Below are 15,736 nucleotides of genomic sequence, written 5' to 3'. Positions count from 1 at the left end.
GACTGGAAAGCAGAAATGTGTTTCTGTGTAACACAGTGAACCTTCTATTTGGACTGGTGACCCAGAATAAGAATATTAGAGAAGATTCTAAAAGTAGAGAGCGGTTGTAACATACACATTGCACATTCAAAAAAAGTCACTACATTTGATTGCAATAAATGGAAGACTTGACCCTGCTGGATCAAGTTGAAAAGATATTAAGCACCCAGTGAATGGAAAAGTGAAGTTGTGTCAATATAAAAACTGACTAAAGACTAACGATCCTGAGGTCACATTAGTTAAAGTATCAGATCAGAGTAAAAATAGAGTGAAAATATTGTTGGGCAAAATAACTCACTTTTAAATGTACCTTTGAGCTTCTTCTCATCAAGAAACTTGTTGGGCTACATTCTTCTAGATCATAGTAACATGAAGGATTTAGGACTCATGTCAAGTAACAATAGCTTGCTTGAGCAATCACAGTTTGCAACTGGAAACTGTCTGAATATGGAATTTTTTAGGGATAACTGCTAATAGTGGTTCAATTTCCACGTAGCGGCTTCAACCACAGAGTAGATACTGAGCTAAAAAAAATGGCAGCAATTTAGGATAGATTTTCATCTCATGTTAATCCTGATGTCTGACATGCACTGGGATTTAGTCCCTAGAATGGTAACTTTTAACAATTTATTGCAACCTCATTAGCAACACAGGTTAAAAAAAAAAAACAAACAACAAACATACTGTTTAATATGTGGCTTCTGTTTTGTGACTGAACATGCCAGAAGCTGTCTTCTGACTGTCCAAAGAGGATGTCTCTAACTGACAACTGCTATTTATTTTGGTGTCTGAAACAGTATCTATGCTAAGTAAATCTGAAGGCAGATTTGATTTACCTTTGCACACCAGATCAGTACCATCCCACTGTCCTTTGGCATTGCAGACTGCAGTCTGATTGCCACTTGCCATAAAGTAACCATGAGCACAATTGTAAGTAACTTCACTTCCATATGTAGTCCCACTTACAGATGCTGGATGTGCATTTAAAACAGAGGGTGGAATCCCACAATCCACACCTAGAAAGAGGAAGAAAGAGGAAGATAAACTTAATTCAAGCAGCAGAAGCAGTGACAGCTGCACTCCTGTATTTCTTTCATTGTTACCAACTAACCCTGTTCTGTGTTAATCTAACACTCCCCAGATGCCCTCTGTGACATCCCGTGACCAAGAGTGCTGTAGCTACTCCTAGCTACTCCAGAGCTGCTTCCATATAAAATAACTTCCTTCTGCTTTTGTCTCAGAATGGCATGCTAAATCTGTGACTCTCTCCTCAGCTTAGCTGCTAGTATATTGAAAACGTCTTTTTTAAGAACAAGAAGTTAGGATTCTCCTGCTTTTACAAACCTGATTACAGATGCCAAGCTGGTTCTATACCATTTGCAGTGAACAACAGTCAGAGGGAGGGAGTTGAGCAGAAACTGCCTTTAGGATGACAAAATTTTTAAAAGTGCACAAGGACTGGAGAAATGCAAAACCACACAAGTTTACAACATACAACATAAAAGCTTCCTGTTAAACCAAAAGTCTACATCTGTTCAAAATGTGTTGTAATAGTTGCTCTACCCACAAACATGCAGAGCTGTCATTTACAAGTGCCTAAAACAAAGAAGTCAAGTAGCACAAAAAAGCAGCTTGTTTGATATGCTATCCATTTTCTAAGGTAAGCCACCATCTAAAACGCTTTCATGTCAAACTTGAATGTGAGGGCTGTGTCATGTTAACCACCTCTTCACATACATCACACCTTCCCATTAAGCTATCTGACTTACCATCTCAAAACAATTCCTTTATTAATATTCAAAGAAAGCTATAACCTTCAAAGACAGAGTATAGCCATACACTTGTATTTAAACAAAAAAAGAGGATCTGCTCCATTTACAGTACCCTGATGTTAGGTCACACATCTTACCAAGTCTGACCTACCTTCAATGGCCAGTTTCATCATGACTACATAAAATAAAGTCCTAAATTACCATACGAAGGAAGACAAAAGACACACTTACTGATTTTCGAAAAAAGGATGACGTTACACTTGGCCAGGAGAAAAATAAGTGATAAAGACTTACCAGGGACATTCTCAGAGTTTAAAGAATTATTTAAAGGTGCCTTTACTAATATTTTAAAATAAATAAATAAATAAATATTCAGACTTGCTAGTTTTACGAAAAGAGAAGTCCTAACTGAAATCCAGGAAAAGAGCTTGCAACACAAATGAGAAATAAGCTTGTCACTTCCCACAGACACACATTAAAACATTACATTTCTATCCTCTCTCAAAGAAAACACACAAACAAAAGAATCATGAAAGAATGAGAAACCAAGAGGGCTTTTGTATCTTGAGGAAAGGAAGAAGGAACTCTCCCCACTAAGTGATGATTTTCAGGATGACATTCTGCCCTATAGAACTGTTATACACTGCGTAACTTCCATTAGCTAGCACTTCCAAGTGTCATTTAACTAATATACAGAGTTAGTAACTCCTCACAGGAACATAAAATTCTGCACATGTAAGGAGCAAATATTTCAACAAAATGGGCAGTTAGAACACCAAAGCAAGTGGAAGTTTTAAAGACACTCTCAGGAATCTTAACACTTCAGAGATGTAAAACCAATTGCTCATGCACAAATGCTCTTAAAATCATGAAGGCTACCCAGGGATGAAAGGTGGTATGATGCCTCTCTTTTGTATCTACAGCCAACCTTCTGGAAAAACTTCATAAGCTGTCATAAAAATTGATCATTTCATGAGAGGTCACTAATGCCTTCTAACTCACTGTCTTGTTCCCTGAAAGAAAAGGCTACAGAACAGAAGTCAACTTGTTTTCTACGCCTTGGTTCACAGGTAGAAGGACACACTGCAGTGTCTGTAAAAGTGGAAGGACCAGTAACAAAAATGTCACTCACTAATAGGAAGAGGTAACACCGTTTTATAACCTGTCCTTTTCTTTCTTTTTCTTTTCTTTTTTTTTTTTTGCAAATAGCGAGATCTTGTGAAATAATTATTCTTTGGACCAAGGAAACAGTCTACTATCTTTCACGAACACACTTCCCCATGCATAAACCAGCTTAATGAAGAATTTAAGAACGACTTAAGACTCTTTTCACCTTTACAGCTTAAAGTGGCAGGTTCCCAAGTTTCATTTGCAGTGCAATATGAGAACTTCCCCTCGTTGCTGTAAAACCCTTCTTTACATTCATAATGAACCGCACTTCCTGGTAGCAAGCTGTAGTTCCCCACAACGTAGCCATGCTTCATTTTAGGAGGGGAACCACATCCAATTTCTGCAAAGAGACTGTGTTAGAAGATCACACAGTATGAAAATCACAACACATGACCATTTTAAAATGGGCTGAATTGGATGGTCACGTCATAAAATATGCCCCATCAGATGAATCTGAGAGGTTGCCAAAGAGGTACAAGATTAGAGCAGAAAACTTTTACTGGCCACAGCTGGAGAAACACAGTGATCCGTGTATTCAGCTACACCTTTACTAACGTACAGCTGGTGTCATTCACAACACCAAAGAGGAGACACTACAGTCAGACAGTGCTCTGTGTGTGCTACTCTCACTACAGCAATGGATAAATAATCCTTCAACACCAGATGAAAATTTAAGGCCCCAATGTGGAGTTTCATTTCCCTGTGCCTGGGAAAAGCGAAGCACTGCACACAGGCTGAAATTAAACAGTCTGCCCCTCAATTGATCCACTTCACTGAACCAGCCTGCATAAAAAAAAGCTACATTCCTCTCTGTGACAGGGCTTCCTTGTCCAATTCCGCAAGCAACACAGTCAGCACTTCTTTACCACAGCATGTGGAGGGGGAAGTTGGTGAGATAAGCAGGGCTGTCAGCACCTTTGCCAAAATTAAGTGGAACAGTCCAGCTGGAAAAACTGGACAAGCTACAGACAGTGAGCTTTACTGATGGTTCTTACAATAATTCAGAAATGAGAGCTGGATACAACAGAAGCATGTGAGCCTGGGATGCCCAGCTTCATTAAATACTGTGACAGCTACAGCTTTCACTGCTAGCACTTTGCATCTATGAAAACCTATACTAGAGAGGAAAGGAGAAAGTTTCAAAATAATTTTTTTGTTGTTGTTATGGCAAGATAAACAGAAAGGCTTATTTATGCAGTTGGCAGAATACATAACAAATAGTGAAACTGCTATGTTATTGTTACTGTATCCTCTCTTCGCTTTCCCTTCATGCAGGGTGGTTTTATAAACCAGTGGATTATAATGCAGTGTGGTTTTATAAACCAGTGGATTATACCATACTTCCTTACTATTCAGAAACTAACTACATCACCTTCATGGCATTATTAAGCCTCCTTGACCCTGCAGATCTGATCAACTTCTGAGAGCCTGTAGAAATCATATCTGCTGTCAACTCTACCATTCAGACATCATTAGAACAAACTGAACCCAGGAAGAAAGAAAATCATACAGCAAGCAAAACCCGCAGAGGGCTTCCGCTCTGCAGACTTAAAAGCACAGGTCAGAGCAGGTATTACTATATCACAGAAGATCTGATTTTATCTGCTAGTAAAAACAGCATCCAGAGACTCTCACCTCTGCATGAAACTGTATTCCCATCTGGATGAAAAGAATGCTCTCCATTTTCTAATTTATAACCATCATTGCAGTAACACTTGTAGCTTCCTTCAGTATTCACACATTTTGCATTGTGACCACACAGCCCAGACTCCTCACATTCATCTATATCTAAAAATTCAGAGAAAAATATATGCACTGCATAATAGGGTTTGTTTGTTTTTTTTTTTAATTAATTAATGTAGGACCCAAGCTTAAACAAATACAGTAATCTGTGAAGGGTTCTATGTAGCTTCTGATGGCGTATTATTACCTAGCATTCCAGCATCTGGAAGGAGAAGACTCTCAATTTTGTAGCTAGCTATCTTTCAATTTTTTTTTTCCTGTTTGACGTGACAAATATTTTCTAATGTCCTGCTACAACAATCCCAGAAAAATCCCATATCTGCAAATATCTTAATCAGTTACAACAGTTCATTACTGTAACACAGAACTGGCTAATATTCTGCTCTAAACACAAATATGGCATTCTGGGGGAAAGATAAGTATCATCTTATTTTCTTTAACCTAGTTTCTTTTGGAAACATTCTTGCTTGAATGTGACTGCAAAGCAATGATTTGTAACACAGAAAAGAATGCAAAATAGAACTGATTCACAGCTGCTAGAACCTAATTGTCAAGTAAGTGTTGGCAGAACAGAAAGTGCTGTGATACAGTTTTAAAAAGTAAATTCCAAAGTGACAGGAAAAAAGATCTGTGTTGTAATAGTTTTGGATTCCTGGTGCTCAAGACTCTGTGATGTCTACCTGTACAGTTTGTGCCATCATTAGGGATAAATGTCTTGTTGTTGTTGGAGGCTCGGTATCCATCAAGGCAAACACAGTAAAAGCTTCCGTGTGTATTATGACACAGTGTATGATTTCCACAGATCTTGCTGGCTCCAATCTGGCATTCATCTTTATCTGTCAGCACATTTAAAACACATCAGACAGAGATTAAGAAAAGTAAGGTATCCTCCCCTCCTCACTCATTCTTGGGTAAACAAACTTCCCCTTACCGTTTTTCCAAGTTATTTGTGATGTAAACACTGCTAGTAAGCTAGACCATTTGAACCAACAGAGGCTGCCGTTCCTAAGTGGAACAGATGTGAATAAAGTTTCATGACACAGCTTAAGCTGATCTAAGAGCTGTTGAAACCAGAAAGCCGTGTCCTTTGCTTCTGCTTTTCCTTACATAATGCACTGTCTGCAGCACCTGATGGAGCTTGTGCTGATCTTACCAACTCACTCAACTGGCAGAGAATTAACATGGCAAAATATGCAGCTTGTCATCTTCCACAATAATGACATAAATGAACTCTGTGCAGGGCCCAAGAGGGTGCCACTGCTTGTGGAAGAGATTAGAGGTGGAGGACCTTTCCCTTAAAGGGGTAAACTATTACATACACTCAGACACAATGTTTGACATCACCCTTTAATTCACATATTGATTTCTCACGTACAAGATAGTATTAAAAGGACACCATCAGCTACAGTAATAAAAAAACGCTAAACACCACTTTCCATGTAACAAGACATCCGCCCTTAAGAAATGTGCATATATGCACACTGTTATTAAGAACATTCAACTGATTAATTTTCAGTTAGCCAGTAATCTGAGATAACTGGAAAAATGAGCAAAAGATGTGCTTACAATTTTAATTGTAAGTTTTATTGTCTAGCTTTCAGCTCAACGATGCATAGGTTGAAAAGAATAATAAACTGAAGGCCACCATACTGATTTTTTTTTTCCTGAAGCTAGGATAAAAAATAATAAACCATTCCAATACAGATTTTAAAAGTAATTGATACAACCCTACATTTATCAAGACAAAATTAATTAAAATCCTTCACTATATAGCAGAAACTGAATAAAACAGTTAAGCATTTGTATCCAGTACAGCTCATGGTTAGCTGATGGAAAAAAAGTAAAAAAGTCAAAAGCATCCACACAAATTCTGCCAGGAAATGATAAAGCTTTTACTACACTTTGAACAATTCAGTAATATTACTTGAGAAAAAAACATTTTAGGAATGTACACGGTTTCTTGCCATTTTAAAAAATGGCAGCCTACCTTGACAATGGGTTCTTCCATTGCCTACAAATCCATAGTTACAGATGCAGACACTTTTTCCTTCAATTTGATGACATGTAGCATGAACGTGGCAAGTTGCACAGACATCTGGAACTGATCTCTTTACAACTGCTTTAAGAACAAAAAGACAAAATTACTTTTTAAATTTTTTTTTTAACAGACTAACTGGTAACTGAAACAGAATTTAAACTGGAGATACAACCCAGGTTAAAACACATAGAATAAAATCCTATCTCCCCACATCTCTTTTTCAAACTTGCAGGAAAACCACAGCCATAGTATTCAAAGACAAAAAAAATAAAAGAAAGGATTAAACAAAATAACTACACTGAACATTTTTTTTCATCTATCCTTTTACAATAAGCAAACCAGCTAGTCACTAAAGCCTGTGAGACATTTAATAAATAGTTCTATCCAATATTATCAAATCTTTTCTCCATATTAATTTTATTTCCCATTTTTGATTTCTGTTTCTTCATTTATTCTATTATTTTGTTTCTATTATTTACACACAGACATTTGGGCTATTTATCAATCTATTTGTAACCTGTATCATCAACATGTATATGGTAAAAATGCTATTCGTAAAACCAGTGTTGAGAATGCTGCCAGGAGGAAAATGACTTATATAGAAACATTGTTTTAGAAATTAATTTATATTAGAAGTAGTTTACAGCATATGACACACAACCTAATTTACCGCAATTTGATACAGCTATAAATATACACGAAACTAGAACAAAATGTGAACTTACTGCCTAATTTGTATTCATACTTTCAGCGTACTGTTTGCATTTCCCTCCATTTTCTGAAAGCTCTTTTTGTTATCTTCACACATGCACTGGCTTTCCAAATGATAAACCTCAGAACAGACAGCTTGAATGTAGACAAAACATGCATATGCTTACACCCTTTGTATATTTTTTAAGAAATAACAGTACACAAGCTGATGTTGTCTCATGATGCTGAGCACAACAATACAGAATTCTTTTACTCTTCTAAGCTCAGATTAATAAAGAGGGTGAGGTTTTGATAGAATACAAATCTCCCTGTGCATATGACCAATTTTTGCCTGTCTTCACATGGTGTTTAAACACATAACCATAACTGGAAGGAGAAGGCCCATGAACACTCTAGCCAGCTTCTTTTACAGGCAAAATTTATCAGTGCGGTAACACTGCCCCTCTGCATGCAGTGTCCCGGCTCTCCTCACAGCACGTTTCTGAGTGCGTTAAGGCTCGCGGGAAGCATCACAGATTCCCCCTCCTAACTCTCCATGTTTTTATATACTTATGTGTGTGCACCTAGTAAGCACAGACAATACAACCCGTCAGCATGCCACAGCATTCCACGTAATCATAAAACTAAATTTAAAAACAGCGAACGGAACAATTTTCTCACGATGCCTCAATCTTCCGATAAGCCATGTGAGTGTCCTCCTCAGATTGCTGCTCCAGAAGATAAAACACCCCCCTCTCCACCCCCTCAGCCCCCCCCCCCCCCCCCCCCCCCCCCCGCTGCTACGTATCAAACTTGGCGACTCCTCAGAAACACGCCATTTTCCACCCCGGCACCAAAGCCACCTCACGGGTCCAGCCCAGCCCTCTCGCCCGCGGGCGCATGAGGCATCCCCCCCGCCGCCGCCCCGGTGCCGCTGCCGCCCGGTCTGCCCACCTCCCTTCCGCCGCAACTCCCCTAGCCCATGGCCTCCGTTTCCTTCGCGCCTCGACCGCAGGACACCGCCCTCACGGCCCGAGGTCCCGCCGCAGCCCAGAGCGAACAGAGCCGGGTCGGGGCGGCACTTACCCTTCCGCCGCGCTGCGCACTGCAGCAGTGCCAGCAGCAGCAGGAGCGGCCCCAGGGCCCAACCGGACCCCGGGCTCATGTCCCCGCCGCCGGCTTCACGCCCCACGATGCTGCACGGCCGCGGTGCCTCCGCATCCTCCTCGCGGGTGGAGGGTGGGACGGGAGCCCTAAGGGAGGGCGTCGCGCTGCCTCCCGGTGGGGCGGGGGCACCCCTTATCAACACTGTCTCTGAGCCCTCGCCCCCCCCCCCCCCGGCTTTCCCCTCGATGAGGCCCCTTTCCTACTGCGGCCGAAGAGCCCTTGCCCGCAGAGCCCTGGCACAACCCCTTTCCTTCCCCAGGACACCGCCTCTCCCCGGCCAGGCGAGTGGCAGAGCTGATAAGGGCTGTTGGTGTGTGCAGCAGCGGGCCCTCACCCCGGGAGGGGGAAGAAGCAGAGGGAAGGGCTATTTATGATTCCTGGGAAAGGGGGAAAGGCATCTGGGAGGTTAGCCCTCTTCGTATGTGGCAGCTGTGCTGCTACGGGCCTGGCCGCGGTGGGCTCCTCCTCTCCCGGCAGCATATGGGACTGTGCAGCACCTCCCGGGCCGTGGTGTGGAGGAAAGGTGGCCATCAGCAGGTCCTTGTGCCTACCATCTGGAAGGGCCAGCATTCTGCTACACTACTGCACAGTGCTGCTGGTACCATCTGCACGCTCCCCATGCTACAAATGGATGAAAACCTTGTAAACCACCAGCCGTTGTAACTGAAATGAAGTAACACTTTCTCCTTGTAGGCCTTCACCACAGAAAGTTGGTTTTTAATGAGTACCAGTGACACTGCCTGAAGAGTTTTCTAGAAGAAAGGTGATCCTCCTGAAGCTAACCATCCTCATTCAGGTCTGTGAGCCGCAGTTTTAGAGAGCTGTGTAAACTCGTATTTATCTGCAAATGCAGTTGACCAGTTATCACAGCTCCAGTAGGGGACTGCCAAAGAGATGAATGGGGGAAGCCTAACACAAAGGTAGATTGAGGCATACTTGATACACTCTAAAGAGCTTCCCAACAAGGCTTTGCTCATGTGCTATGTTGGCTTTACATTAATGCCTTTCAATGTTAACACAGTCAGTTCCTCCACCAGCACTGCATTTAAGTGACATAACCTCATCTTACGCTGCATCTGTGGAGTTACGATGACAAAAACTGAACAATCTGTGTCTGATTTTACTGGAAGCAAAACACAGTTTCATAAAACTACCAGTTTTATTGATTTATGTAAGCTTCCCTGTGCCACTGGTTTTTAATTATTGTTCTGCCTACATTTTAAACCAGCTTCTGCTATCCTTATTCACCTCGATCAGGCCACAAAGTGACCTGCATCTTCAGCAGACGCCAGTTACATTGCGATTGACCTTATTTTTGGAACAACAGTCTATAGACGTCAGTACTGCATATTTCTATCTTAAATCACTGAAATTGGAGGCATGCATTCTCAGTGGTGGCAAGTAGTTTACTACAATAAGGAACAACTCAGAGAGGAATTATTCTGCACCACATATTAAAAGTGGTTTAGAGGGTTTTTTTCTCTCTCATAGCAGCCCACCAAGTTGCAGAGCCACTAACAGCTGCAATTTCTGCTGTTCCTTTCATAAAAAAGTAGTGGGAGCAACTGCTTGTAATTATGAACACCTCACACAGCAAACAGGAAAATAATTTTGGCAGCAAGCCTCATTATATTATAGAGTAAGTTAAAAAATATACTATAAACGTTCTTTAAAGAAAGTAACAAGGAAGTGTATCAGCTGAAGAAAATACAAGGCCCAGAGTGGAACTCCTTGCTTTGTTCCAGTCTAGTATGTATTCAACAGCTGATTAGTTGCTTCTTAAAGACATTCTTCAGAACTGCATAATTAAACTACTCAGAATGGCTCCTTCAAATTACATATATGTTAATTGCATATCTAAATTTAAAGCACAGTCATATGAAGTGTTGAAAGATGTTGAGAGGTCATCTATTCTTTTTCCTTTATGACAATGTAGGCTCTACTTAAATGATTCCTGACATACTTGTCTAACTTGCTGTTTACAGTGGCAGTGATGTGGAATTCACAGCAATCCCAAGCAATCTGTTCAACTACTTTGCTCTCTTTGTAATCTGAAAATGGTAATCTAAGATTCAACTTTCAGTTAAATCAATTTAACGTTAAGTTAAATTAAGTCTCTTTTTTTCAGTTCACAACAGACTCCCAACACCCTTCAAGATCTAGACAAAGGTTTGAATCAGCCACTGAAATGAGTCACAGGTCACTTCTGCTCTGAAGTCACCTGCACAAGTCCTGAGTTCATTCCTTCAGGAAGACAATTAAAGATTTAGGAGGGTAGGACAGGTCAGTGTCCTAGTATGAAAACACAGGATAATGTCCACATAGATTCTCTGTTCTGGATAGGAAAAGGTTTTGAATCTTTTCACTGTCAAACTTCAAGGACCTAGTTTGTAATTACAATATTTCCTTTGTCCCTATTAGCATTCAGTTTCACTACTCAGAAGACATCTGTACCAGTATTTGCTTCCATTTCTCTTGTGATAAGAAAACAGTTGTTATGGTCAAAGTAATTTAATTCATCCAGACGCACTTGGAAGTTTCCTGTGCAGTTTTTCCTTGCAGCTGTTTAAATGAAGGTAATTGAAAATCAGAAAGGCAAATAGAATTAAACAGCTCCTCAGCCATCTGGATTTGTTCTGTCTCCTTTACAGACAGTGAATGTCTAAATCACGTTCTTTTGCAAGGATATTTGGCATAGATTTCACTACTTACTCTGACACATAAAGGCAAAATATTTTTTACTAATGACTCCTTCATCAAACATATTTTTAAAAATACAGCAAACATCTTCAACCAGAGTGAATAAATGTAATTCATCCTTGTTAACAGATTTCTCAGCTATTCATAATGAAGTTGCATTCTTAAACAGCTTGCTAGCAGGTACTTCTTCCCAGCTGGCAATGAAAAGAGTAACTGCAACTTGATAGAAGGTTCTTCCCATCTGAGTTCTACCTCTCTTGCCTATTTAAAGTGAAACAGATTAATAACTGGTTTCTGGTTATCCTCTTTATTTCCAGAATAAGCAACAGCAATTGTTGAAGCAGAAGTAACAGAAAAATTGGCTGACCCTCTTTAGCTTCTAATGAAAATGCTTCAGTAAATATGGTGCAGAAGAAAGCATTCCCTTATAGTGAATTTTGCTACAAAGGAAATGTTACTGCTTGAGTTGTTTGCAGCATTTCTGTACTCTCAGTTGTCTCAACTCCTGACAAATGAAGTCAAATGAAAAAAAGAAATGGGATTTCTGCAAAAGAACTGAACTGAGAAATACCTGAATTTGAACCTAAAATATTGAATGCTTCTCCCTCAAGAATAGGCTTTGGATGAAACAGATATGAGAGCATACCATGTACATCTCATAGCAAGAGCATGGTAGGTGATAAAGCCTGCTGACAGTTGCTGCTAATCAGAAGAGTGATTCTACAAAGCAAAGGAGCTGCTGTCGGGGGGGTTTTAGCATAGGAGCAGGAGCCCAAACTGAGCTTTGCCACAAACTCACTGTAATCTTTGATAAGAAAACCACTTTGTGTTTCTCTATGCTTATCCCTCCCACCTAATTGTAAAACTGGGATAATATTCCTACATAGGTGTGTTCAGGCATAATACCATAAAAGCAGGCCTGAGATGATGCAATGTAAACTTCTCTGATAGAAGCTTTGACGTCACTACAATCTGCCTCAATTTTAAACCACAAAGACTTAGCATCAGAGAGCTTATGGGGCAGTATCCTAACGTTGCTGTATCTTGGAATATCATGCGAGAAAGCTGCTGACTAGTCATTGGTTCTGATTGTTCCATGCTTATATACAAGCTGTGCCATTATTTTGAGAGCTATGCTAACTGAAGGCAATAGTTAAGAGAGAGAGGCAGAGTAACAGCATTCCTTTCATAGACTGTAAAAAAGAAAAAAAAAAAAGAGAAAAAAACAAACTCAAAAAACACAACCTAGTGCTGTGATTTTATTAACTCCAGATAAATGATCAGCCATCTTTTCCTTTCTGATCCTACCAGTACCTGCTAAAATCAGAAGAGAAAGAACTGGCAATAAGATTAATTCTTCTTTCTCTGCCAGATTCCCCAAGCTTGTCCACAGGGGTGTTGGCCTTACTCTTGCAGCAGCACAAAACTTAATAACAACTTAGAGATAAGGCAACAATTAATGATAATTTCTTTGATAGGTACAGAAAGAACACCAAATCCCACTGACTCTATTATCCTTCTCTCGCCATTAGCTTTGCTATATTTTGGGACAAGTTCAGTGTACATGTGCTATAATGCTTAGATGAGACACATAGCAACTTGTCAAAGTATATTATCTATTAAAAAAAAAATCCATACACATATCGTATAAGAAGGGAAACTCAAATACTGACTAGAGACTCTAAACCAAACAGTTCTCCTCAAGCTGTCCAGGCAGCTGGACATCCTTTACCCACAGCTTCTTTCCCTGCAGACCAAAACTGTATTTTGCCACCTGTCAATCTCATATTTGCATCAACACTTTGAAATGGGAAAGAAGATGGGAAGAATCTAATAACCAAACATTTCCCAGTAAATACCTTGACTTTCCCTCCCTGAGTTGTTTTGTAAGCAATCCAGCTTTCACGTGTTGTTTATCTGGTTTTAAAGAAACTGTTGTTACCTCAGTTAGAAAGTACCACGAGTTACTGTGGTTTTAGACTCCAGGAGCACAAGGCCAGCAGGACAAGTTGGATTTCAGATTCATAACATGATGCATTAATTTTTGGCATACAAAAAGTGAGAGCTTTGTCTGGTCTCTCAAAATTCAATTAGGTATATAACCATTATTTCTACAGTTACTGGAAATCAGAAGAGAAAGAGACCCTGGGTGATGACATTCGTATGTTATTATAAATTGTAGTAAAGACATAAGACTGACATTTCTAGGGAAATAGAAGGTCTTTTTCTTTTTTTATGTATTTATTGCAAGGCTGACAGCCTTATTTATCTTCAAACAGTTTGCGATATTCCCACAAGACTCTCCAAGACGATCAGTAATACTGCTGTTCAGAAATAGATTGTCGGTAGGAGACCACTTACCACAGTAACTGAAGGTTAAATTCTGTCTAGTACTGAACATTTGTTATTGCACCATAAAAATACAATGGCTGCATGTTTCATTTCAGGTTATCATGAGATTAAAATATTATGCATATTAACTGTGCTTTTCTAAACCGCCTCTGAAGGACAGATTTGTCCAGAAACATGTAATTTTTCTGCTAGATTAAATGAGACAGTTAAGTGACCAAGATACCCCAGCAAGAGAGGATGTTGTTGGTAACATCTTGTGGTTGTGTCTGACCCTTAAGAAGCCATTTTTTCCTTGTCTATTTTCCTACTGATGGGTAGCAATATGACTGTGAAAGTATTTCTTAAGGGCCTTTATTGAAGTCTAATGCAGTGCATCAAAATAAAAACTAAGTGACAGTTGTGACCTTCCCATGATGTAAATTTGGGAGAATCTAAGGTCCACAGAATAAACAGCTTGTATAACAGCGGAAGATACATAGTAATAGAACACATTACTCAAAGAAAAACAGTTTACACAGGCAGCAGCCACAGTCCTGCACTGAGTGCTGAATAAAGGGCTTTATAAAGAGTTCCAGGAAGTTTTTTGGGAATTTTACAAGCACAGATAGCATGCCCTGAAAGTGAAATTAGCCCATGCCATCTTGTGACAGGCAGGTTGTAACCAACATTGCCAACCCAGAGTAGAAAGAGGGAAAAAGACATTTATGCCATTAACAGATCTTAGCATCAAGAAGCACAGTGTTGTGTATCCCTGTGGTTGAATTAACATTGAAAGATCTTATCCTGAGAGATGCTTAAGCTTGAGAACTCAAAGAGCAGAGTATATTGACATTTACTGTTGAAGCAGAAGGCACTCAGCAATTGGGATAGGTCTCCTTCCAAAATCTTCAACTAGTTCATCATCTGATAGACGAGTGAAGTCTCTGAGAAAGGATGAGCTGCTTGTAACACATACAGGGAAAGAGTGAACACTTTATGCTTTCTGCAGGATAATTAAATCCTCAGAAAGAGAGAATTTGAAGTTATCCAGTCACACTGAGAACATACATACAGAAGGAAAATAACCATGTAACCAAAGGTAACACAACCAAACTTCATTGTGAAGGAAGGTGTAGAAACAACTTTCAGTTAATAGATGTGATAGAAGAAGTACTTAGGTAGCAAACCTTTTCCAGAAAATTACTGTGTTCTTAAATAGAGAAACTGCTTTCACAGCTTTGTAAAATGAGGAACCTTAATTACACAATTCACAAGGTATTTCTAAATCTGTTGAGATGAGCCAAATCTGCATATACAGAAATGACATTTTGCTGAACGCGCTCTGTTGGTGCTGTTAGATCTCATACTGCTTTGGGGCAATTTGGCTTTGGGAGGCAATTGAAAAGAAGAGGGAAGGGAAGGCAAGAATGGTTTAGAAATGCTGAAAAATCAACCAGCAATGTTGCTATGTTCTTTGGTAAGAACTAAACCCAACAATTTCATTTTTTGTCAAGTCTTAACTGAAAGGTTTTAATGAGAAAATAACCCACAGTCCTCCATCCAAGCACCCATCCACACTGCAGTGACTAAAATAATGGAGCTGCAGAGAGTTCCTCCCAAATGATCAACAGAATTCATTGAACTGAGCAGAAGGCTTATCCTTCTTTCCTTAGCTTTTGAAATAACTTTATGTCGTTTTCTATTTTTACAGGCAACGATACTTATTCACCAAACAACATTTGCAAATACGTGCTCTCGGGGTGTACTAGATACCACCATAGCAGAGTAGAAATAGAGCCTGCATCCAACCACAGAGCCTGCAGCATTATGCAATATCCTTCAGTTAGTCCTCTGAAGTTTCCAAGCATGGAATAATGTGGCTTTTCAGACCAAGATGGGCTCTGGAGGGGAGGAAAACCCACATGGAACCCTCAATAAAAACTATTATAAACCCTTCATCACAGAAGGACACAGAAGAGAACCAGTTAAACCATAGCTAGAAATATGTTACAAAAGACATTTAATACAGGTGCCACAGAAGGTATGCCATTGCTTTTCAACCAAATAATTTGTAACACTTGGGTTA

The 15,736-nt window shown here is 39.8% G+C and overlaps 1 protein-coding gene and 1 long non-coding RNA gene across 9 annotated transcripts in view; one reads left to right on the top strand and one right to left on the bottom strand.

Annotated features, from left to right (window-relative positions):
- SUSD1 (sushi domain containing 1) overlaps positions 1 to 8,761 on the bottom strand; it is a 43,647-nt gene extending 34,886 nt beyond the window's left edge. For 4 of the 8 annotated variants that reach the window (XM_057426042.1, XM_057426035.1, XM_057426041.1 and 1 more), the window contains exons 1-6: positions 8,539 to 8,761; positions 6,712 to 6,843; positions 5,405 to 5,560; positions 4,617 to 4,769; positions 3,145 to 3,321; positions 876 to 1,055 (exon numbers count right to left, since the gene is read on the bottom strand). In XM_057426042.1, coding sequence (XP_057282025.1) covers positions 876 to 1,055; positions 3,145 to 3,321; positions 4,617 to 4,769; positions 5,405 to 5,560; positions 6,712 to 6,843; positions 8,539 to 8,617 — 877 coding nt within the window. In that variant the 5' untranslated portion in view covers positions 8,618 to 8,761. The remainder of the gene's footprint in view (positions 1 to 875; positions 1,056 to 3,144; positions 3,322 to 4,616; positions 4,770 to 5,404; positions 5,561 to 6,711; positions 6,844 to 8,538) is intronic. The other 4 variants (XM_057426036.1, XM_057426040.1, XM_057426038.1 and 1 more) reach the window with 4 other exon arrangements.
- Positions 8,762 to 9,322: 561 nt separating this feature from the next.
- LOC130608250 (uncharacterized) lies at positions 9,323 to 11,245 on the top strand. The gene is made up of 2 exons (XR_008974484.1): positions 9,323 to 9,415; positions 10,748 to 11,245. It is a non-coding gene; the product is annotated as an uncharacterized LOC130608250 (long non-coding RNA).
- Positions 11,246 to 15,736: the final 4,491 nt, after the last annotated feature.

Source organism: Pezoporus wallicus, unplaced genomic scaffold, assembly GCF_028554395.1.
Source record: "Pezoporus wallicus isolate ANWC-B61680 ecotype Strahan unplaced genomic scaffold, APGP_CSIRO_Pwel_v1 scaffold_8224, whole genome shotgun sequence".
Taxonomy (NCBI): domain Eukaryota; kingdom Metazoa; phylum Chordata; class Aves; order Psittaciformes; family Psittacidae; genus Pezoporus; species Pezoporus wallicus.
The sequence above is the reverse complement of the archived record's forward strand: the minus strand, read 5'-3'. Positions and strand labels throughout refer to the sequence as shown.